The sequence below is a fragment of the Leptopilina boulardi genome, unplaced genomic scaffold, assembly GCF_019393585.1.
Source record: "Leptopilina boulardi isolate dan_hultmark-lab unplaced genomic scaffold, ZJU_Lbou_2.1 LbouV2_310, whole genome shotgun sequence".
In the NCBI taxonomy this organism is placed as follows: Eukaryota; Metazoa; Arthropoda; class Insecta; order Hymenoptera; family Figitidae; genus Leptopilina; species Leptopilina boulardi.
In genome coordinates this window covers 4,237,103-4,263,546 of record NW_026137875.1, presented here as the reverse complement: position 1 = coordinate 4,263,546, position 26,444 = coordinate 4,237,103, and the positions used below count along the sequence as shown (strand labels likewise).

At 23.3% G+C, this 26,444-nt stretch overlaps 2 protein-coding genes across 4 annotated transcripts in view; one reads left to right on the top strand and one right to left on the bottom strand.

The window, feature by feature from the left end:
• The window catches only part of LOC127283622 (protein Skeletor, isoforms B/C), a 71,889-nt gene extending 48,151 nt beyond the window's left edge, over window positions 1–23,738 (bottom strand). The window contains exons 1-2 of one of the 3 annotated variants that reach the window (XM_051308611.1): window positions 23,250–23,738; window positions 16,938–17,313 (exon numbers count right to left, since the gene is read on the bottom strand). In XM_051308611.1, coding sequence (XP_051164568.1) covers window positions 16,938–17,166 — 229 coding nt within the window. In that variant the 5' untranslated portion in view covers window positions 17,167–17,313; window positions 23,250–23,738. The remainder of the gene's footprint in view (window positions 1–16,937; window positions 17,314–23,249) is intronic. The other 2 variants (XM_051308609.1, XM_051308610.1) reach the window with 2 other exon arrangements.
• LOC127283623 (glucose dehydrogenase [FAD, quinone]-like) lies at window positions 6,136–9,703 on the top strand. The gene is made up of 6 exons (XM_051308612.1): window positions 6,136–6,219; window positions 6,618–6,737; window positions 7,529–7,639; window positions 7,786–7,944; window positions 8,035–8,187; window positions 8,305–9,703. The coding sequence occupies exons 2-6, from the start codon at window positions 6,636–6,638 to the stop codon at window positions 9,544–9,546; spliced, it is 1,767 nt and encodes a 588-aa protein (XP_051164569.1). The 5' UTR covers window positions 6,136–6,219; window positions 6,618–6,635; the 3' UTR covers window positions 9,547–9,703.
• Window positions 23,739–26,444: the final 2,706 nt, after the last annotated feature.

Genomic DNA, 26,444 nt, shown 5'->3' with positions numbered 1-26,444 from the left:
ATTTGTTTGCACAAATATTAAACTAAAAAAAAAAAAATTACGAATTACTACAAAACAAAAATTAAAATTTCTATCAAAAAATTAAAAATCTGAATTAGTGAAAAGTGGGACATTTTTACATTATAGTAAAAAAATTAATTTTTAATAAAATTTGTTTGATTTTGTATCTCTAATTTATTCCAATATCCAATGAAAAATAATAATAGAAAAAAAAATTAGTGAAAATTCTTTCTACTGCGTGAAATTATAGAAGCTCGATCATTAAATTTGAAATTTTAATGGAATTTACAATTATATATATATTATGGACCAAATACTATTTGAATTGAAAATTTATAGGTCAACTGAAATATAATCAGTCAAAGCAATATATTATATTTTCTAATATAAATGACATTATTATTATTATTATACACTTACGAGTTATAATTTTATCAATCATAAATATTAAACTAAGCTGTTTTTCACTGGTTCGGAATTTATTATATCCTTTCAAATATAAAATAGAATAAATAAAAAATTTCTTGGAATTAAATATTATTAGATCTCGGTCAAGATAAATATTTTTCATAAGAATTTTTTTTGACTCCTCAAGTTTAACAAAGCAAAAAAAAAAAAAAAAAAAAAAAGAATTATATACAGACGTATATTGAAGATGGTTTTTTTTTCGTATACGTAGTTGCCTAAAGGCATAACCAGAAAAAAAGCATCGTCAAATCAAATAAGGTAATTTAAAATACCACAGAAACTTGATCCATAAATCAAAACACCACAAAAATAAATAATAGAAAATAAATTACTGCATTGAAATGTAACAGTTTTTTTTTCGAAAAAAATATTTGGAAAAATACATAAAAATTAACTGTAAGAATTAAATTATTAATTTAATAGAAAAAAAAAAATTTGTATTTGAGTTTATATCGTTAGAATTGGGTTACAGTGAAAATAGTCAGACTGATAAATTGATGTATGTAAAAAACGAAACTTTTTTTTAATGAACACAAATAGCTGGGAGAAATCGGTAATTTTTTTTTATTTGCTTTTTTTTTGGTTTGTTTGTTTCAAATTTGTGTTGGTTGGGAAATTGTAGCCGTATATACATATATATATAGGTGGTGTAGTATATATCTTCCCCATGCTATTTGCTCAGAAACCCAATTAACGCGAGGGAATAGGACAATCCGTCTCTCGTTTCTAGCTCTACTCGATATCGTGCTGACAAAGCGTCCGGTAACAGAGGAGATGTGTGGCACCAGAGTCACTAAGGGTGTACCAAATTCGAATTAAGCAAAGTCGTGGTCAGTGGGATTTTCCAATTCGTTTCGCGCGCAGATTCGTTAAGATCATTAGAAAATTCCCAAATAGATCGTTAATCTGTGGTTATCGACTTGAACGAATTGATTGCTACACGATTAAACATCATCCTATATATAATATCGAAATTTCACCTCCAAGCAAATCATGCCATGAATTATACGGCAGCTTTAATGAAGGGATATATATATATATATAGGTCATTATTAAATCAACGTTGAAATTAAAATGAAAAACAATATATAATATTATATACAAAATTATTTAATATAATATAAATACAAATTTTTCAAATTAAGATTTTTAGAAATTTTTAGTTTATTTGAACAAAAAAAGTGGGACGCATTATTATCCCATAAAAATCGTTAGAATTTTGATTTGAAAGAATTTTATTAGATATAATTATTTTTTAGACGAATTTTCATTTTTCGAATTAGAATTTGACACAATTTCTCTTTTAAACAAATTTTTATTGTACCGAATTCTTAAAAGGACGAATTATTATTTGTCCGAAATTACAAATGGCCGAACAAACAATCAACAGAAAGATTTCGGCGCGTTTTTTAAAATTGACCAATCAGAAATTGTCAAGGAAATCGTGATTCGTCAATTTTAAAAAACGCGCCGAAATCTTTCTGTTGATTGTTTGCTCGGCCATTTGTAATTTCGGACAAATAAAAATTCGGCCTATTAAGAATTCGGTACAATAAAAATTTGTTTAAAAGAGAAATTGTGTCAAATTCTAATTCGAAAAATGAAAATTCGTCTAAAAAATAATTATATCTAATAAAATTCTTTCAAATCAAAATTCTAACTAATGATTTTTATGAGATAATAATGTGTCCCAAAAAAGCAACAAGATTGGTTTGAATTTTAATTTTAAAGAATTTTATTAGAATTTATTACCTATTTTTTAGACGAATTATCATTTTTCGAATTAACATTTTTTTTAGTTGTTATTAAAAGTATTTTGTTAAAAAATTGTTAAACAATACAAATTTTTATTTATTAAATTAGTTTTTTAACAAATTTTTAGCAAATGAAATTTTTTTTTACGATTTTTGTATCACCTGCGAGTAACATAAGTTATTGTTAATAAAAATTGAATAAAAATTGCAATTTTTGTCTGTTATGAAAAAATAAAGTCAAAATGTTAAAAAAAAAAATTATTCAATAAAAGATTTTAAGTTCTTTCTGCGTTAAAAACTATTTTTCACTTTTGAGGTTATGTTAGGGCCTATCCATATTTTTTAAGGCCAGGTCCAAGTGAGGCAGCGCCATCTACATTGAAACTAAAATTTTGGAAAATGTTCAACAGCCTTTTCTTGAAAACAAGAAGGTAAAATGCTTTTTCCTTTATGGATAATTGATTATTGGCAAGATATACACCAGCTAAAACTTTTTTTGAGTTAAAATAATAAAAAAAATTTCATGTCAATAAATTAAATATGAGCACTTTTTTCACAAAAACTGTAACAGAACTTTCTCAGAAATTACAACCAAAAATGTAATTTCCATTTGGAAAATTAATAAACGCTAAAAAATACACGACCTAAGATTTACCGATCACGAAAATAACAAAAAAAAGTATGTTAACATAACATATTTTACTCATTATGACAGCCGTTTGGCAGGTTATATATGTCACCAGACGTTTCGCAGTTTTGCCGAAAGGAGGAGATTGGCGCTGTTGCTAACCACCTGAAATACATAATCTACCAAAGGGCTGTCACAATCAGTAAAGCAGTATCAATATGTTAAATATTTAATAAAATTTTTTTTTGTTATTTTCGTGATTGGTAAATCTTAGGTCGTGTATTTTTTAGCGTTTATTAATTTTCCAAATGGAAATTGCATTTTTGATTGTAATTTCTAAAAAAGTACTTTTACAGTTTTTGTGAAAAAAGTGCTCATATTTAATTTATTGACATGAAATTTTGTTTATTATTTTAACTCAAAAAAAGTTTTAGCTGGTGTATATCTTGCCAATAATCAATTATCCATAAAGGAAAAAGCATTTTACCTTCTTGTTTTCAAGAAAAGGCTGTTGAAAATTTTCCAAAATTTTAGTTTCAATGTAGATGGCGCTGCCTCACTTGGACCTGGCCTTAAACGAATTTTAATTACTTACTTAAAAAAATTTTTAAGTATCGAATTTTTATTTGTCAAAATTTTTATTGTAAGTACATATAATTTCTCTTTACCCATACTTTTTTTTATTTATTTAATTACTTAATTATTTATTTATTCAAGTATACAGTCAAAATCCGTTTGTAATTTATTTAAAAAATTCTATTTTAAACGAATGTTAATTTAGCAGAATTTTTATTCTACAAAAATCGAAGTGATTCAAATTTGCAAATGACAGAATTTTCATTTCACCAAATTTTCATTTGTTCGAATTTTTATTTGCTCCAATAATAATAATTGTTAATAATAATAATAATAATAATAATAATAATATTTATGATTATATTTTTATATATTTTTGATTGGTTAATTTTAAAATTCGTGCCGAAATCTTTCTATCGATTTTTTGTCATTGAAATAAAAAAAATATCACGAAGATTAATATTTCAAAATGTAGAAAAAGTCACTCCAGTAATATTTAATAGATTTGTAAAAGGTTCACATAAATAAATGTCAATAAATGCATTTTTAAATATTCTATAAGCTAGTTATGATATTTTAAAAATTACACAAAAATTTATAAACCAAAAAAATCATGTTCTTTGAAATTTTTGGTTTTTAAAAAATTAATAACTTTTGATAAAGTGACCAATAGAATTTTTTAGGCATTTTAATTTTAAAGCGAAATTTTATTCCCTTGAAAGCTTTTTTTTGGGGGTATAACTTAAGTTTTTTTTTTTTTTTTTTTGAAAAGTTTACCAAAAATCATATTTTTGTAAATTTTCTCTGTCAGAGATATTTATTCCGACAAATGAAAATTCTGTAAAATAAAAATTTGTCGTTTTAAGAATTTTGTCAAAAATGCGTAACTTCCAACAAATGAAAATTCAGCTAGAAAAGAATTCTTTCTAATATTTTTTCTGTAAAATAAAAATTCTTTTAAATCGACTATTTTGTCTAATGAAAATTTGAGCAAATAATAATTTTGACAAATTCAAATGCAATGAAATAAAAATTCATCAAAAATAAAAATTCGTTATTATGCTAGAAATTCGGCTAAAAGAAAATTCTATTATGAAATGCTGTCAATTGAAAATTCTAATTAATTAATTTTAGAGCTTATTCATGCGTCTCGTTTTTTATATAAAGAGAGAATTTTTTTGTTTAAAAATAATTTTCTCTTAATTTTTCATAAACAATTCTCGCATGAAAATCGACGATCTCCAACAATTTTCGAATTTGAAAACAATTGATGTGATTGAACTTTTTTCCCCTTTTGTTATGAAAGTGAGAATTACATAGAACATTGATTGAATTGAGAAAAAAAAAATTTTTTTTCAACAAATTTGCGAGCCGATTTTCCACTATATTTCGAGCGTGAAAATGAATATCTCCGTATGTGAAAATCAGAAATTGAGGTTAAACTATTATTATATTTATTATTATTATTATATTTTCAAGTGGATTATTCTTTTAATGAGAAGTGAACATCAGTAAAAGGATACAATCTCGTGAAGTAAAAGTAACAGGTCAATTTTTATTTAATGATCATAATGCATATATATATATATATATATATCTGTCAGGAACAATCTGAGATGAGAGGCAAAGTTGTTATCCTTGAAAAAAGTATAATAAATCTAAATAGAAGAATTATTCCTAATAGGATTTTATACAAAGACTCAATTTACACGTTCTTTTTCTCAAGTGCAAAAAAAAAATTTGAGAAAAAACAACAGTAAATTATATATATAAAATAAAAGGACATTACACACTGTTAATTCGATCTTCTTTTCATTATAATGCAATAATTAGAAATGATCAATTAGAATTGTATAAAAGGAAGTTTGAAGTCGATCAAAATTGATTACAGTTGAAAAAAAAAAAAAAATAATGGGAAAAAAATAAAAAAGGGGGAAAAGCGAAATAGAGTAGAACGGATTTACGACTAAATGAAATGCAGTAAAGTATGATGGGGTCAAAATAGAATTAAGTAGAAAAAAGTGGCGGAAAATAGAGCCACAGTCGATTATAAAATGGCTTTTTTTTGAAAAAGAATAGATTGCCAGTGGAGAAAGAAATAAATTCAATAGAATAAAAGGAAATTACTTCGCGTAGGAGATCTAACAATTTCTATGCGTGATAATTGTTAGGAAAGAGAAAATTGAACTTAAATTGTATAAAATAAAATAGAGAGATAGATAGATAGATAGAGAGTGTGACAATAATGAAACTAAATTGAAAATAAATTATTATATTAGAAAAAATTTATAAAAAGAAGGGAAAGTATTAATAAAACGAAAAGCAAATTTATTTTAATTCAAAAATATTTTTTTATCAAAAGTTAACCGTTTATTTAAATTAAATAAATTTTTTTTAGGGTATAAAAACGAAGAGAAATTTTTTTTTTGCTAAAATTTTTTTTTACTATTAGATTAGTATAATTTTCTCCCTTGTGCGTAGGTTTTACAACTTTTTTTTTCCCTGTAAATTTAAAAAAAAAATTATCATTTCTTTTTACTATTATAAAACTTGACTTTTTACTATATGATTATCTATGCATAATAATTAATAACCGATTCCTACTAGACTTTTATTAAAATAAATGGAAATGATAACTGTATGTATGACGTTAACGAACAAAAGGCTAACAACTACTGATAAGCTTTTGACAATTATCAGACAATGTATCCGTATTATATATTGTTATACTAAATGTGTATATATTTTATTTCAAATAGTTGAATTGTTAGCTTGTTTTATGCAGATTTAAAGGTATTTCATCAAGTTTGGATTAGTCAGAAATTTATAATTATTTAATTAGAATAAATTATTTTCTTCTATAAACAACAATATATTACATATTAATCCATAGTAATTGAATAAATTTATTTTAAAAAAAATTAATTCTATGAAATTTTTTACGTTTATAAATTTAAACTATTTAATTACAAATTATTATTTATTATAATAATCATTATTATATATTATATATTAATTTATAGAAAATTAAAAAGAAACTTTGACTGCATTAAAAAAAAAAAAATTAATCGATGAGAGTAGATAAAATTTTTATTTAATTTTAAATTAAATTCTTTTAGTTTTTTTTTTTGATACAAATTGATTTAAATAATTGAAATATTTATTTATTTTTAAATATATATTCTTTTTAGATTTAACATCATATAATAATGTTGTCATTTTTATCTAAATTATTCAATCCGTGCTCTTTACTTAATACAATTATAATATCACTTTTATTTCGATATTCATCAGACGATAATTATCTTAAGGTAAGTCAATTTAAGAGAAATAAATAAATAATTAAATAAAATGAATAAATTAAAAATATAATTATATAGTAATTAAAAATAATAAAAATCTTTAAATATATTAAATATTTATATTATAAAATAAAAATAATAAAAAATGTGATTTATTAAGGAGGTTCTATGGATAATAATTGAATAAACAAACAGATTTTGATAAAACTTGGTGTAGTACTAGATAATGCTTCTAAAATTTTGTAGTTAAATTTTTGAGACCTGTAGGTTATTCAGAAAAAAAGTTATAATCGTTTTATTTTTTCACTGTTTAACATTGATTCTTATGGGAATTCATTACTTTGTCACATATATATTTTTGTACTACAAATTATTAAACAAAGAGATATTGATCAAATTTTTTATAGTTAAAGACAGATATGTAATGAACCGATATTCTATTTAAAAAAGGACAATAGGTACCTGTGAGAGTTCATATTAATTAATTTATAAATTTTTTTTTCATTTTTTGTAATATACTTGAAATAATTAAAGTATATAGATAAGATAAATTATGAATAATATAATATTATATTTAATTATTAATTTATTATATTGTATTAATATTACAATTTTGTAATCCTATAATAATAATAAAAGCAGTGTTGCCAGACTTTCTAATTTACAAAGTGAATCAAATCAGAAAAAAATGGTTATTGTTTTGACTAGTTCAGTCAAGCAATAGAACTTCCTTAATCAATTAATTAATTAATTTTTTTATACCTATAAAAGACGTTTTAATTTGTAAATGCGTTTTTCAGTTACCAAAGCTATTTCATCGTGAGCCACAGGAATATGATTTTATTATTGTTGGTGCAGGATCTGCAGGATGTGTCGTAGCAAATCGATTATCAGAAAATAGTGAATGGAAAGTAAATATTAATTTACACTATAGAAATATTATAATAATTAATTTAAAATGAAAAAATTAAAACGAAAATGCCCCCTTTTTGGAGAATTAATCATATAAAACTAAATTATTATTATTATATAATTATTCATAATAATTCTGTAATAGGTTCTTTTATTAGAAGAAGGCAAAGAAGAACCTTTGATTACTGGCGTACCTAGTTATACCACAAAACTTCAAAAATCAAAAATCGACTGGAATTATCACACACAAAAGGATGAAAATGCTTGTTTAATAGGCAATGGATGTGCTTGGCCAAGTGGAAAAGTAAATTATTTTAATATCCAAAAAATAACGAAATAAAATAAAAATTCCTCTCTTAAAAATTTGCAATAACAGCAATTAATTTATAAACAGGTAATGGGAGGATCAAGTTCAATAAATATAATGCAATATGTAAGAGGCAATAAAGAAGACTTTAATACATGGGCCAAATTGGGAAATCCTGGTTGGAGTTATGATGACGTACTGTCCTATTTTATAAAGTCAGAAAACAATAAAGATCCGGATGTAAGTCATTATTTCAAAATATTGTCAGGAATAATTTTATACTTCTTTCTATAAATTCTATAAATTTTCTTCCTTTTTATTTTATTTTGATAGAAGAAGAAATTTCCTTTTTTTTAGATTGTAAATGAAAATCCAGAATATCATGGAACGAAAGGATATTTATCAGTTGAAAGATTTCCCTATGTGGATCCAAATTCAAAAATTCTTTACGAAGCCCTTCAAGAACTTGGATACAAACCCACGGATATTAATGCCAAACATCAATTAGGAACAATGATGATCCAAACAACATCAAACAATGGATCACGTGCAAGTACAAATAGTGCCTTCATTCGACCAATAAGAAACCATAGATCCAATTTATTCATCAAAACTCAAGTATACGTAACAAAAGTTTTAATTGATTCAAAGTCCAAGCGAGCCATTGGTGTTGAATATGCACATTCGATACATGGTCCAACGAGAAAAGTGATGGCAAAAAAAGAAGTAATTCTATCAGCAGGCGTTGTTCAATCACCAAAATTGTTAATGCTCTCGGGAATAGGACCCAGTGAACAACTTGAAAAACATCAAATCAATGTTATAAAAAATTTATCCGTTGGACACAATCTTCACGATCATGTGACATTCGTTGGATTAATTGGCAATGTTGGCAAAAATTTAACAAATAAACCAAATTGTTTGAGAAAAATAAAAGATCTCTATCAATATTTTAGTAAACAAAATGGTCCACTTGCTTCAATTGGTGTTGCTGGTGTTGCAGCATTTTTTCAAACATCTTACGAACAAACTGAAAGTACACCCGACATACAATTGGTATTTTTAGCTATTGGCGATGTATTAACTTATTATGAGAAATTTGTATTGGGACCAATTTTACTAACTCCACGTAGTAGAGGTTTCATTCGACTCAATGACACGGAACCCATTTGGGGAAATCCAATAATCAATCCAAGATATTTTGACGATAAAATGGACATGAAACGTATGATTGAAGGAGTTCGAATGTCTCTTAAATTGTTTAATACAACAGTATTGAAAGAAAATGGTTTTGAACTTGATAAAACTCCATTACAGCCATGCAATAAATTGGAATTTAATAGCGACGTATATTGGGATTGTGTTGCAAGACAATACACACAAACATTATATCATACTGTTGGATCATGTAAAATGGGACCCAAAGAAGACACTGAAGCTGTTGTTGATGCGAAATTACGTGTTTATGGAATTGATGGATTAAGGGTAATCGATGCTTCTATTATGCCTAATGTTCCAAGAGGCAATACCAATGCTGCAACTATTATGATTGGTGAGAAGGGCAGCGATATGATAATACAGAATTGGACTTCAAAATAATTCTCTCACAATAAATTTAAATTGTCAGTGAATATTTTAATGATTAAATAATTGGAATCTATAGCAACTTCATTAAGATTCACATAAACTGAAATTTATAATATTTGATGAAAATTTACATCAAAAAATTGTAAAAATAAAAAATCCAAATTCCGGATCCCACTTTCAAAATTTCTGGATTCCACAGTTCACATTCCATATTCCAGATTCTATTTTTCACATTTAGTATTCCGAATTCCATATTCCGGATGATCCCACTTTCAAAATTCCGTATTTCAGATTCAGGATGTTTAACAAGGATTGAGAAAAAAATTCCCTGACTTCTCCCTGACATATTTAACAATAAATTAATTTTTAATGGTAGTAACAAATGGTAATAAAAACCATTCAAGTATTTTTAGATTAAAAAATTTTTAAATTTACAAAAAATTTTAATTTTTGTAGAAATTTACGGAAATTTCCCTGACTTTGAATGAAATTTTCTGAAATTCCCTGACTTTCCCTGACCGTTAGACACCCTGAGATTACACATTCCGGATTACACATTCCAGATCTCATATTTCACATTCCGTATTCAGGATTTCACTTTTCACATTCGGTATTCCGGATTTCACATTCCGGATCCCACTTTTCACATTCATTCACTTTTCCAATCTGGCATTTTTAAAGTGCAATCCAAAATATCAAATCCGGAATACGGAATGTGAAATATGAGATCTGGAATGTGAAATCCGGAATATGGAATTTTGAAAGTGAAATACGGAATGTGCAATAGCGAATATGGAATTTTGAAAGTTGGATCCGGAATACGGAATGTGAAGTACGTAATTTTGAAAGTGGCACCCGGAATGTGGAATCTGGAATTTTGAGAGTGGTATCCGGAATACCAAATATGGAATCCGGAATTGGAAAAGTGGAATTCCGAATAGGGAATTTTGAAAGTTGGATCCGAAATACGGAATGTGAAATACGAAATTTCGAATGTGGGATCCGGAAAAAGTTACGTAATTGACCCCCAGGAATGAAAACAATTTTTAAGGATTAATTTTTGATTGAATTTGATAGAAATTTTTATTGAAATCATTGGGATAAAAAGGGTCAATCTTCGGATAAATAGTGTATTAATTTGGATTGTTTTTCTATCAAAATTTTGATAGAATATATATAGAAATTACTGGAAACGGTTTTAGAAACAGGATTGAAATTGAAAGAAACTTTTTTTGTACTTTTTGATTAATTTAAACAATTTAATTTTTAAATTCTCCAATTGCTAATTCCAATTACATAATTCATTACTAAAATTTTACTGATTAAAAATTTGGAAAGTTAATTCCTCTTCTCAAGGGACTAAGAATATTCCCATAAAAATCATAAGAGCCTGAATTTTTTAATATAAATGATATTAAATGAAAATTAGACTAAATATAAGAACTGAATAAATTATAATTCTCTTAAATAAAAATTGGGCTAAATAGAAATCTATTTTAAAAATAAAAATCTTTGTAAAACTTATAAATATATACAAGATATACAATGGAAATTGGATATTATTTTTTTCATATATCGAAATAAATAATAATTATATTAAAAATAAAGTTTCATCAATTGAATCCATATAAAAACGTGAAAAAGGCTTCATTTTTAAATTAATTTCAATCGAGGATAAAAGTTGAACTAAATTTATTGAAATTGTGAGCGCGTATTTGAAATCATTATTTGGGGTGCAGAAAAAAAAATTATTTCACAACTAAATGACAAATATTAAATAATTAATATGAAATCAACGATTGTGAAATTTATACACATGTCAGATTGTCAGATATATAAAATTTTTAAAACTCTTATTAATTAAAATTCACGTATCAAATATTTGATAAAAATTTTAAAAAAAGAATTATACATAACAAAATAAATAAATATTAAATATTAAACAAATAAACAATTGAAATTAAAAATAAAACTTAATAATTAATTATTATTATTATTATTATACAGGGTGATTATTATTATCCGGAACCCCTAAAAATTATTTTTTTTATTTCCATTATTTTTGTTTAATTATTATTATTTTATTAAAATTTTATTATTTAATTATTAATTTTTGTTATCAAATGGTTTATAATTTTCCAGAAATAGTAATTTGATTACATTTAACGAGCTATAAATTATTATTTTTTTTTATAATTAATTGTTCATTAATTATGAGAAATTAATTCATAAAAATAATAATTTGCCGCATATATTAAATTGTAAGTGACGGGAGATAAATTTAAATATTAATTTGTTATTAATTGAATCAAAAAATATAGGTATACTACGAACGTTAATCCACTTTTTTTTCGCGTGTACATAGAGGTTAATTAAAACAAGTAATCAGCACGGAATCCGCGTACTTGTAAACTATTTAAGAATCGTGTTTTCATTCCTAATGATCATTCGCCTTCACGCTCTTACTTCCTTCTTGATCGCTATAGGTATATGCTTGGATCGTCCAAGAGTGACGAATAAAGTCTTCAAGAGAGGAGAAATTATATCTCGGCCATTGTCAATGGACCATGCAATCGAGTTCATCAAAGAATTTTTCGGTTCAATTGTTATTATTATTATTTTATTTATTCTTTTTTTTTCCTTTTGATCGGAAAAATTATAACATAATCACGGCGTTAATGAATATTTTTTTTTTTTTTTTTTTGAACCCATTGAAATTTAATTGATCATTCACCGTAACGCGCGAACGAGAAAAAAAAATTAAAATATTCTACGCGAAAGTAAATTTCATCGTGCAGAGAAACAGACCGGCAATATTGACATTGAGAGAGGCTGTGTGTTGGAATTGGTTTTAGTATTAAGAAGATATATAGAAAAATTTCGATTTTCCCGCATTCGTTCACTTTCACACTCCCCTGAAAGTGATAAAGAGTCGTCAACCAACTTTTTTTTTTCTCTCTCCACAGATATATATAGGTATACACGCAGTGAAATTTGTTGCCGAGTTTATATAATTTATAACCATGTGTTTACACTGCACTTTGCTTTTGACATTCACTTTTCATGGGTTAAACAATTTTTTTATTCTGGACGTGTTGATGTTTTTTTTTTCTCTTTCTTTCAGTCATATTGATATAAATCTCATTATTGTTCATATATAAGTGAAACGATTTATAAATTCAATTAAAATTTGTTAATTGAGGTTACATTTTTCTAGTCGAAAAAATTATATAAAAATAATTTTTTTAAAATAAATAAATAAATGAATTTTTTTTTTATTGAATTAGTGAAATTTTTCCTAAATTTAAGATGTTTAATATTTTTTAAAAAGTTTTCTATACTTAGAGATAAATGTTTATAATAAAATAATTGATAGATATTTGTGAAACCAAATTTTTTTTGTTGGACCAAGAAAAATTTGGATAATAAGTCAAAAATTGGATAATTGAGGTTTTATTTTTTTAGTCGAAAAATGGAAATAATTTATTTAATATAAAATTTTTTTTTGGATCAAATTAGTAAAATTTTCCCAGAGTTTAAAATTTTTAATATTTTTTAATAAAGTTCATCAATTTGACGCAGAGATAATTATTTATAACTAAATATTTGATCTAGAAATTTGTGAAACCAAATTTTTTTGTTATTGTAAGAAAAATTTGGTTAATAAGCAAAAAAAAAAAAAATTTTGTAGCTACAGATAAAAAGAAATTTTAAAATTTTAGTTGATGTAACAAAATTTCAAATATGAGACAACAAAAAATTTTTGTTGGACCAATCCGAGTTTAACATCTTTAATATTTTAAAAAAAGTTTTTTATTTTTTTTTTATATTGATATAAATTTATTATTCATATAAGTGAAATTATTTATAATTTAATTGAAATTGACTAAAAATAAATAAATAAATTTAAAAAAAAATTTTTTTTAATCAAATTAATAAAATTTTCCCTGAGTTAATATTTTAAAAAAATCTTTTTTATTTAACACGGAGATAATTATTTATAACAAAATATTTTATAGATATTTGTGAATCCAAACTTTTTTCGTTGGAACAAGAAATAATTTGATTACAAAGTCAAAACAAATTTTGTTGATACAGATACAATTTAAAGAAATCCTTTTATCAAATTTTAGTTGAGGTAACAAAATATTATAAATGAGACAAACAAAAATTTTTGTTGATCCAATTTTTGTTACATCAAAAAAAATTTGGTTAATAAGTCAAAAAAAAATTTTTTTTTACTAAGAAATTGAATATTTTCAAATTTAAGTGAGGTAACAAAATTTTATAAATGAAACAACTGAAAATTTTTGTTGGATCAACTCGAGTTTAACATCTTTAATATATAAAAAATTTTTTATTTAATACGGACATAATTATTTATAAAAAAATATTTAATATATATATATAAAAATCAAATTTTTTTTTCGTTATACCAAAAAAAATTTGGATAATAAATTAAAGAATATTTTATTGTTACAGAAAAAATTGAAAGAAATCATATTTTTAAATTTTGTATTAATAGTAAAATATCATATAAAAAAAAACCAAAAAGTTTTGTTGATCCAGTCAAAAATAAAATTTGATCTTAAAAATAAAAACAAAAGGAAAAAAAATTTTTCCAGTCGTTTCTAATTTTTCTTTCTTTTTTTTTTTACTAATTTCCCTTACATTTATATTTTAAAATATTGGTTAATTTTTCCATCACTTAAATTTCCACTTTTTTTTTTCCTCGGCAGAAGTTTTATTTTATAATTTCAAAAATACAACGAGAAAAGGAGAGAGAAAAAAAATAAATGTCAAAATAAAGGCGTGAATTTAAAATCAGTATCGAAATGTGGCTGCTAACGTCAACACGAATGCGGATAAAATTGCACATTACCAGGAGTATCGAGCGGACCGTAAAGGTTGAATGCGAATCTTGCCGCTGATTTAACGCTCAGTTAAGAAGCTCGAGCATTACTCGAGGTGAATGAATGCATTTATGAACGTGTATGTATATATGTGCATGGAATTGTACGGCTCCTGGTCCGTTTTTATTACTTTTATTTAAGAGTATATTACCAATCCTACTTCTAAAATCATCAATTATTTTTTTTTTCTCTCACCCATAAAAAAAAATTGTGTATTATATATGTATGTCCGGGATAAATAATGGGAGCAAGAAAAAAAAATTTTAAACTCGTTTATATATCGAGATTGAAAAAAAAAAACATTAAAATTCTGATTGACCGTTAAAATAACATAACAATATTTTACCGTGATAATAATGGAAAATATTTCTTTTTAATGGAAGAAAGAAGAAGAAAAAAAAAAACCTCTTGAATAAAATTTTCTGTAAAACCGGATCTTGTGGTAAAAGTTATTGGCATATGTAATAGTCTAAAGTTCAAACTTTATAAAGAGATTCATTTAACATCGTAAATTAACTTTGTGCGATTCTTTAGTTAATTATTTATTTATTTATATTTACATATAATAACACTATTAATCATAATTGCACGAGAATTTCTTTTTCAGTTGCCTAATCAACTATGTTAATTATTCAGAAAATATATATGCAATTACATAAGTTACTTTCAGTTGATAAATATACGTGAGAAAATGTTTATTTTATCCTAAAATATGGATTCGATTCTTTTTTGAAGATATATTATCATATTATTTTATTTATTTATTTATATATACGGACAATACCCTATCGAATATTTTAGAAAAATATTTATTAATCTTTATCGATTTAATGTTACATTTTTTTGGTAAAATTAGTTTATTTCAAAATATGACGAGAATAAAATAATGAAAATTATTGAGTAATTATAATTAATTTTTAAAAATACAATTATTTTATAAAACTGGTTTTTTTTTCTTTCAATAAAAATAGATTAACACAAATAAAATTTCTATACAGTGTAATTTACTAATTTCTAATTATATTTTTTTTTTTTTTTTTTATAATTTCACCGTGAACAATTACTCTACATTGAAATAATTGCTAGTTAAATTTAATCACACTGTCGAATTTAACTCCCAATAATCAAATTTCCTTCTAATTGAAATTGTTATTGTCTCATTGGGAATTAGTCATTATTAAACAAATGCAAATAATGATAATTAATCTTCAAAAATTCAAATTCAATTTTGTTCAAATTTAATCAAAAACATTCCCATGATCATTTAACTGAAACCAGAAAATGCAAAATTTATCTCCCATATTTTTCATATATATATATATATATATAGGTATATAAAAATATTTATTAATTTTATTTATTTTAGTTTTTATCTTATTTCTTTAAATAGTATTTTCTACACTAAATAGTAAATATACTTTTAAAAATGTTTATTTCTAAAAAAGTTGTTTTTTAGATAAACACCTCTTACGATGCTGAAGTCAACAACGTTTATGATCGACGATTAGAAAAACAAATTATTTTTTAAAAATGAAAAAATTATAAAATTTCGTTTCTAAATAATGTTTTTTAATTTATTTTAATATTGTTTAATAATATTTTTTTTAATTTAATTGTTTTATCATTGTAAAAGATATCTTTGAGACGAAAATTCATAGAATTTTTCATTCAAATAATATTTCCTTAAAAATTGTTGATCATAAACGTTGTGAACTTCAACTTCATTTAAAAGGAAAGTTTTTTCAAAAATTCTGTTCTCTAAAAAAAAAATGATTTTTTTTTTTTAAAGAAGAGATTTTAATTTTTTTGAATTACAATTGAGACTTTCTTTTTACGAAAAACTGTTCTTTCCCAAAAATGTTATTTTTAGATAAACACATTTTTCAAACAATATGTTTAACTTATAAAATGTATTTTAATTAAAAAAATTGGTAAACTTTTTTTTTGTTGAAAATGTTTTTTTTTCTAAAAAAAAAAAATTCGCTTTTAAATAAAAACCTCTTTCAAACAATGTGTATCAATTGAAAAATGTATTTTAATTAAAAAAATATTGTTTATTAAAAAAATGTGTTTTAATTAAAAAAAATATTGTTTATTAAAAAAATGTGTTTTAATTAAAAAAATAGGTTTGATTTAAAAAAATATGTTTAATTTAAAAAAATTGCTTTAAAGGAAAAAAAAAATTCGTCAATAAAGAAAAAATTTTTTTTCTCTTAAATTAAAATAGGGAAATAGATATTTTTGTTATACTCAGAAGCTGATGACAAATATATATATGTATTATCCATAGAATCGATGGGCGTCGATGTTTTTTTTTCACCCCATTTTTTTTCCTTCACTAATTATTATGATTATTAAACAACCATTTTTAAACACAATGATCCAGATTTTCACCAAAAAAATTCAATCGCGTTTTGATGAGATAAATTAAATTTTTTTTTTTTTTTTTTTTTTGTTAAACTGAATACAAAAAAAAAATCGAACACTCACGTGCAACGAAGACGAGGAACAGTGCAATGACTAGACCAAGAGAGCAGCACCTAATTGAAGGTGGAGATGATCGCGTCATGATGTCTTCTTGGTTACTGTCACTGAAAGTTTCGACTTGGTATCCAGATAGCTTTACCAATCCCACTACACAATCTCTCTGTCTTGCCAATATATGCTTCACCTTATTCCCTGATGTTGTTCTGACCATTCTCTTGCCCTCTTTCTTCATTCGCCTCTCTCTTTCTCTCTGTTGGTCCCTCTCTTCATTTTTTGGGCACTGATTTTCTAATTTATTCGAAAAATCAGTGCTTTCAGAAAATATTTTGCTACCAAAAGTTGCGGGGGATGCTTCTATTCCTCATACCGGTAATATTGGCTAAAAAACAGAAACGAAAGTAAAATTAATAGTTGACTTTTGAGAAAAAGAAGAGTTTCATTAATGAGACACATGAATAAGAGACTTGAAATTTTAGAGACGCATAATTATGTTCTAAAAATCATTAATTAGAATTTTCATTTTATGGAATTTCATTTGTCATAATTATTTTTGAGACGAATTTTTATTTGTTCGAATATGCATTTTGCAGAATTTTCATCAAAACGATTTTCTATATTACAGAATTTTTATATAACCGAAAATTCACTTCACAGAATTTTTATTTATTCCAATTTTTATTTGTCCGAATTTTTATTTGCTCGAATTTTCATTTAACATAATAGGCATTTTAATGAATTTTTATTGGATAGAATTTCATTGCATAGAATTTTCATTCAGATGAATTTTCATTTGTTCTAATTATTATTTCATATAATTTAATTTCATACTACAGAATTTTTATTTAACCGAAAAATAATTTAACAAAATTTCTAATTGACAGAATTTTTATTTGTCCGAAATTGCAAATGTCCGAACAAACAATCGACAGAAAGATTTCGGTCCGATTTTTAAAATCAATCAATCAAAAAAAAAAAAAATTATCCACAAAATTGTGATTAGTTGATTTTAAAAATTGCGCCGAAATCTTTCTGTCGATTGTTTGTTCGGAAATTTGCAATTTCGAACAAATAAAAATTCGACTTAAAAATAATTATGACAAATGAAATTCCATAAAATAAAAATTCTGACTAAATTTTTAGAACAGTCCGAATTTTTATTTGACAGGATTATTAAAACACCGAATTCACATTTGTCCGAAACTGCAAATTCTCGACAAAAAAAATCTACAAAAAGATTTTGTCGCGATTTTAAAAATTAATCAATCACAATTTTCTTGTTAAATTCTTATTGAAATTTTTAAGAATTATATCAAATAAAAATTAGAATAAGAATTTAGTTTATTTTGTCCGAGGAAAATCATGTGATGGTTATGTTGCATAAAAATTCGATGAAAATGAAATCCGTAAGAAAAACAATATTCTAATGGAATAAAAAATCTATGAAATTTATATACAATGAAATAAAAATTCGAACATATTGCAAGTCGGTAAAATAAAAAGATATACATAAAAAATAATTCGATCTAATTAAAATTGTGATAAATAAAATTTAAGAAAAAAAAAATTTCTAAAAAATAATATTTCGCTGTTTTAAATTTATGACACTTTAGAATTCTATGAAATTATAATTATAAATAATTCGATTTAATTGAAATTATAATATAAATATATTCTAATAAATTAAAATGATAGTTTCGATTTTGAAAAATAAAAATTATTCTAATTTATGTTTATGATCATTAGAAAATCGTATAAAAATAAATTCGGTTAAATATTTATTCGAGGTAAAATAAATTATGTTCAAATGAAATTCGCAAGATTGATATTCGTACAAATTTTTATTATACAGTTTGAAATTCGATAAAAACAAAAATTATGATAAACTAAAATTTGAGAATAATCATGCGCCACAAAATAATTTTAAAAATTCTGTCAAATAAAAATTCGGTAAAGAGAAATTTTATAAAATAAAAAATCTGTTTTATAAACATCCGGTACCTAAAAATTTTGTTAGGTGAAAAAAATAATTATATCTATAAAATTCTTTAAAATAAAAATATAAAATAAATAAAATTAAAAAATTGTGAAAATTGATCTAAATTGGTTATTCTGTTTAAATAAAAATTTGAGCAGATGAAAATTCTGATAACTGAAAATTTAATCAATTGCAAGTTTGTCAAATGAATGTTCGATTAAATGATAATTCTGTCAAATAATAATTCAAAACAAATTTTTTGACTAAAAAAAAAAATTCTGATGAAACTATCAAATGAAAATTTTTAAAAACAAACTAAGGTAAATTTTAATTATATTTATTGTAATATTAATATTATTGGTACCTTATTTATAATATATATTTTTATTAATTATGTATTAATTAATCAAACAATAATTAATAATAATTATCATTGTAGTAGTTTTGATTATTCTAATTATATTCAATATTCCCAATATTAAGTTATATAATTAATAAATGAAAATTGAAAATTAAAAATTATTACACAAAATCTATAGTGTAATAAGATGTATAATAAATAATGAATTATTATTTACAGTGATGCTTTTGAAAATGTTTATCATTTTTATTATCTTTTATATACGAAGACTTATGGGAATTGAAAGTTTTAATTGAAACGTTTGCCGAAACAGAAATTTATGTCTTTGTTCTTTATACAAAAGTTTTCTCTTCTCAATGAAAAGTTGTTCATTATAACAAGTTTGGATATAGCGCGCGCGCGAGAAGCTCTCGGAATCACCTGGGAATTTCGTTGGTTTAATTCAGCAAAATTATAACTACTCGGTCTAGAAATTGATAATATATTTTGCGTTCAGGAAATATATATATATATATATATAAGCGCACAAAATACACGAGGATTAATTTATCGTTCGTAAATTATTGATAATTTTGTAATTATTATAGAAATTTAATGAGTCAAGAAAAAAGTAATTAATGAATTATTATTGTTTTGTTCATTGGAAAATTCTACGTTTTAGTATTTCAAAATTTAATTTAATTAAATCGACAATGTTTCTTTAGTAAATAAAATAATATTAATAATAATATTCAGATTTTTCTTTTTTTAAGCAAAAAAATAGAAATTATTACGACAAAATCAAAAATAATTTTCTAAGTGGAAAAATTACGAGTGGAATGATAACAATTAATTAGAAAAAAATTTAGAAATTTTTTTAATAACTTGTTCACACTTTTTCAATAAGACTTTATAATTAACAGGCAATTAAATAAACTTGAGTTTACGATTCATCGTTTTGCATTTTCTAAACTCGTCACTGTTTTTTTTCTAATTTTTTTTTTCGCGGTTAAATGTAACACGAGAATTACGTCGTCGTTAACATATAAATTCTCAGTTAATTTTATTTGAGTTGTAGGCCAAACGTTTTTTTTTTCTTTTCGTTTGCCATCGAATAATTTGTGTCTTGTAGAAAATGATTTAAATTTCAGATCTATAAAAAAAGTTACAAAAAAAGTTAAAATTAATTAAAAATTAAATTAAATTTTTTCCCTTTGGAATATATATATATATATAAAAATTTATTTTTCTTGACGTGTTTATTTAGAATAAGTCACATTATTCCCTCTACTCATGAAACTGATGATGAGATTTGCATTTCCGAGATTCTGCTTCTATATAATACTAATAATAAAATTAATGCTTGTATTAGTATGGAACAAAACATTTTCTCATCTATCAGTCTGATTATCAGACATGAATATATTTATGTTGTATATATATAATGCATGGCGTAGGTGCTTGTGTTCACATTGTGCAAAGATGTTACTCTCTCATGGCCAGTACCTTCTGTCTGTTGCCTCATGAAAGAGATTTATGATAACAACACTGGACACGGCATATATACAATTTTTCAAATATATTAATATTTCTCTAACTGTATATAAATTTAATAAAAAATAAATTTAAAAATAAATACAAAAAATAAATATAATAATGAATAACAAAAAAATAATTCAAGGATAATTAATTTTTACGAGTATAGACTTAAACGTATAAACTCAAACGTAACGCAGTTGAAAATTAAAAATTACTATATGGATTTTAACTTTTATATTGTGAATTTTAAAATAGTTTTCATGTATTTTTTAAGGGTAAATTTTTCTTTACAAATTAAATATTATTTTTTAGTTTCAATCAAGTTGGAAATTTTTTTTCTTGTTTTTTTATTTCCGTTTTTCTTTATAATTTCTCGAAAACCGATTTTTGTTACAATTTTTTTTAAGCCATGTTTTATAGGAAAATTTTTTTAGTTTTTTAATGAAGATAAGAAAAAAATAAATAACATATAATTGGAACAAAAAGGGAAAAATAATATTTAATTTTGAAAAAAGGGGTTGAATTTTCTTAAAACAAAAAATTGAACCAAAAATATCATTTTTTTTCTATGAACACAATTTTTTGGTTATTAAAAAACAAAATTTGTTTGATTCAAATAAAAGGCTTTGGATCGACTTTAAGGCGTAAAAAAATCGTTTTAGTCGATTTACATTAAAAAAAAGTCGATTTTTTTTATTTTAATTAAATTTAATTAGTTAATAAATATTTTACTTTAAATAATTCATGTTATTAAATATTAAATCCATTTTATTAATTCCTTAATAAGAATAATTCTATAGGAATATTATCAAGAAAATTTATTTCCAATATTTCAGAATCGAAGAATTCAATTTTTTTTAAAATTTTAATTGAGTAGGGCCAATTTCTAAAAAAAAAAAAATTCTGACAACAATTCAATTTTAGAGTTTTTATTTAAAACTTTTTTAAATAATTGAATTTTTAAAGATTTATAATTTAGATTTTTGAAATTAATTATTAAATTTCAAGTATTTTTTAATTGATATTTTTGGTGATGAAGAATTTATTAGAAATTACAGACAAAAATTGAATTTAAAAATGTTTTAATTAAAACATACTTTTAGATAATTGAATTTTTGAAGAATATTATAAAAACCATTAAAAATAATTAAATTTCGAAAGAATTATAATATTGAAATTATTAAATTTCAAAAAGTTTTAGATGGAAAATTTAAAAAAATTTTAAATTGAAATTTTTGATAATTTTTTAAATTGCGTAAACAATTGTCGAATTTCATAAAACTTTTGATTGAAAAATAATTTTAAATAATTTAATTTGTAAAGAATTTTATTAAAGTTATTAAAAATAATTAATTTATAGAGAAAAATTTTAGTTAAAAGTTAAAAGCTTGTTAAATAATTGAAATAAAGAAGATCTGCATTGTATACTAAAAAAGACGTATATTGTTTAAAAATTTTGTAAAAAAAAAAAAACGAAAAAGTCGCATCTTATTTAAGTAAGTCGAAAAAAGTCGCATTTTCGAAAAAAAAGTTAGAAAAAGTCGAAAAATTCGTATAATCCGAGACCTGAAATAAATATAATTATTGAATTTAATGGAGCAATTTTTAAAAACCTGATAAATCCATTTTTAAACATGATTTTTTATCCATAATATATCGAATTATATGCATAGAAATTATATTTGAAAAATAAATTTTTTAAATGAATTTATCAAATTTTGAAAAACAAAAGTTTGGTTTATTTTAATCAATATTTAGAGATTGAAGAAAAAATATGATTGTGTCATTTTTTTTTCTGAGTGTAATAGGGCAACAATTTACAAAAGCTTCAAGCCAATTCAATAACTTAAATTTTTTGAATGTTTAAATTGAAATTTTTCATGAAATAAAAATTAATAATAATAATAATAATAATTTAAATGAAGTAATTTTAAAAATAATTTTTTAAAAAATATTATTGAATTAACGAAATGGGAAAGTTATAATCTTCGAAAATGAAAGTGTGTTGATTTTAAAACCTGTCTATTTATAAAGAACCATCACAAACTTTTTATTTAATCATATTTTATATATATACTTTTAAAAGGTCACAATTCTTGTCGCGTTACAATTACAAAATATATTCGATATAAAAGCTTACGTTTTAATATCTAAAAAAAAAAAAGAAAAAAAAACTTTCGAATGTATAGATCAAAATTTTATAATGCATTGAATTTATATAATACATCAAGCATGTTTCCCGCATTGAAATATACTTTGAAAACTATAAAAATTGAGTTGCGCTAAACGTTAATTAAATCATCAGGAAATGTGACATAATAAATTTTCAAGATTTAGAGAAATATTTAAATATGACATTAAATGCGTTATGGAAAAGGCATATTAATAGCGTGGCTACGAGTTTAAATATATATATATATATACAATACGATCATTTCAATATGTGTTTCTAACTTTTTACCTTTTATTTCCATTGCCATGTTCGTGTGTATTGATAGAAATTTTTTTTTCCTGTTTTTTTTCCACATGTTTTCTGCATACTCATCCCGTCATTGATCGCAGCTATACGTAAAAATGTATATAGAATGCAACAAGGCTCCAGCTTAATGCTGATGGTTATACATATGTGCTCTCTATTCTGTCATGGCTCGACTGCTATACAGGCCGTATTTTTTTCTCTTCAAACAGAAACCAAGAGGTGTCCAACCTAGAAACCGCCTTCTTCGCGGTATAGCAACTTAACCTCATCGCACGCCAATTATAAACAATTACCCATTCACGCAACAGCCGGTTTTATCTTATAATATACGTTGATGTCCTGTCCACACTCTCTTGAATCTCTATACTATATATATATGCAGTTTTATCACACTTTTACTATATACCGTTAGAAATTTTATTAAATTAAACATTTTATGTGAGCAAATTTAATTCGACTATATTTGTGGAAAAAGGAGACGCATAAATATTCAATAAAATGTATTTATTTGAATTTTTAGTATATCGAATTTTATGATACTGATTTTCTATATTGCCGAATTTTATAAGGTATTAGAATTTTCATCTATTGTGGAACGGGACTCGTGAATATCAACATTAGATTTATTGGAATTTTTGTTATGTCATAATTAAAAATTATTGAATTTTCATTTAGCAAAATTTTTTATGGTGCGCATGATTATCCCATATTTAAAATTTTCAACAAAATCCGTTAGATATAATTATTTTTTGAAAGAATTTTCATTTTCCAAATTATCATTTTTGACAGAATTTTTTTTTAAGCAAATTTTTATTTTGTAGAATTTTTAATTTACAGAATTTCATTACACAATTTTTTAATTAAAAGAATTCTAATTTAACCAAATTTTAATTTAACAGAATTCTCATTTAATAGAATTTTAATTGCTTCGAATTTTTTAATACTAGAATTTTCAATTCAATTAAATTTTTAAATGACAAATTTCAATTCACCGAATTTTTAATTGAAAGAATTTTTAAATGTTCGAATAAACAATCAAAAATTGACCAATTAGAAATTATCAAGAATATCGTGATTGGTCAATTTTTGAAAATTGCGCCGAAATCTTTCTGTTGATTGTTTGTTCGGTAATTTGGAATTTCGGACAAATAAAGATTCGTCGTCTTCAGAATTATATCAAATAAGAATTTGTGCAAATAAAAATACGAACAAATGTAGTTTCGGTGAATAAGAAATTTTGACATTTAAAAATTCAGTTTAATGAGAATTATGCTAAATTAAAATTCGATTAAATTAGAATTCTTTTAAATAAAAAATTGGGTAAAAAGAAATAATAACTTTTAAAAATAGAAAAAGTAAAAATTTGGCAAATTACATTTTAGAACAAATAATTGTTCGAAAAAATATTTATTATAAAAAATGGTAATTCAAAGAAAAAAAAAATTATAAAAAATGGTAATTATGTCAAATTAAAAATAGTATGAACAGGTTTTTGGAAAAATTTTGGAAAAATGATGAAAAATACTAATTCGCTACAATAATAATTATGAGAAATGATTATTTGGTAAATTGAAAATTATAAAAAAATGTTCTTTTGAAGTTAAAAAATTATGTCAAATAATAATTAGAAAGTATTTTTATTATATATAATCTGAAGATTTGAATTAAAAAAATTATAGTCAATTCCTTTTAGATAAAACGATTTTCGAGAAAATAAAAATTCGAAAAAACAAATTTGGGGTTTAATCATGCGTCTCTATTTTCTTGAACAAATTTTTTATAACCTTTTAGGCAACATTTTGAAACAATGACATTAAAAATTTTTTATTATTATTTTTATACTATTATTATATATATATTTATAATATTGCAAAAACGATGCCATATTTGTGGACTTTTAATAAAAATTACGGACTTTTATGTACATTTTTATACATAATTATGCACTTTTCCTTAATTTATTTAGTTGGTTTGAGGCCCGCGCCCAACTGAAGGAACTCTTCAGAAGGACGTCCACACGATGCTGAAGTTCAAGTTTATGATAAACAATTTTTAAAGAAATATTTTTTTGCATAAAAAATTCTATGAATTTTTGTCTTAAAGATATTTCTTCCTATATGTTTATTGATCAAAAAATTATAAAAAAACATTTTTTTAGTTAAAAAATTTTTTAACTTCCATATTAAGCAAAAATTTAACTGAATTTTATTTTTTTAGAATTTTTAATTCAGCGAATTTTTATTTAACAAAAATTTGTTTAGTCCGATTTTCATATAAATAGTTTTTTTTAGTTTATTTAGATTTTCTATAGTTACTCGAAATTTTGAAAATTTATATGCAAAGGAATTTACATTTAACAGATTTTCCACTTAACAGAATTTTAATTATTAAACTTTTATTTAACAAAATTTTTATAAAATTAAACTAAATTTTTATTTAGTAGAATTTTCATTGTAAATTCAAACAAATGGAGAATCAATAAAATGTAAACTAATTCCAATTAAAAATTCAACTAAGCAGAAATTTGATTGAATGCGAATGATTGTTAAACAAACAAAAATTTGCTAAATAAAAATTAAATTAAATGAAAATATTAAATTTAATTAGAAAATAATTTTAGCTATGTAGAAATTTTGTGAAGTAAAAATTCGGTTACATACAAATTTTATTAATAAAAAATGATTCGATATTTAATAAAAAATTTGACTTTTGAAACTTTTGCTAAAATTTCCTTACACACAAGAATGTTGGAATTTTAGTTGTATAAAGATTCTGTCGTTTAAAAATTCAGCTAAATAAATAGATAAACGTATACATTAAATGAAAATTTGAATTAAATAAAAATTTGGAAATACAAAAATATCGATTCAATTGGTACATTATATTTGTTAAAATTTGGTTCGTTTAAATAATAAATGAAAATGAAAAAAGGGAAAGGACTATTAGAAAGAAATTGATAAATTTGATCAAGAGGTATTTATAATATAAGAGAAGAGTGGCAACATCACTGTCTGTTCACATCCGGGCGAAAGTCATCTGTCCATTGAGACGAGTGCGAGAATTATGTGTCGCGAAACTTATGAATACACAATCAGTAAATACACGTAATAATATTACCGTGCCGTGACTAACAACAGTCTCGTGTTACAAGCCTCATAATCCCGTTTTCTTACGACA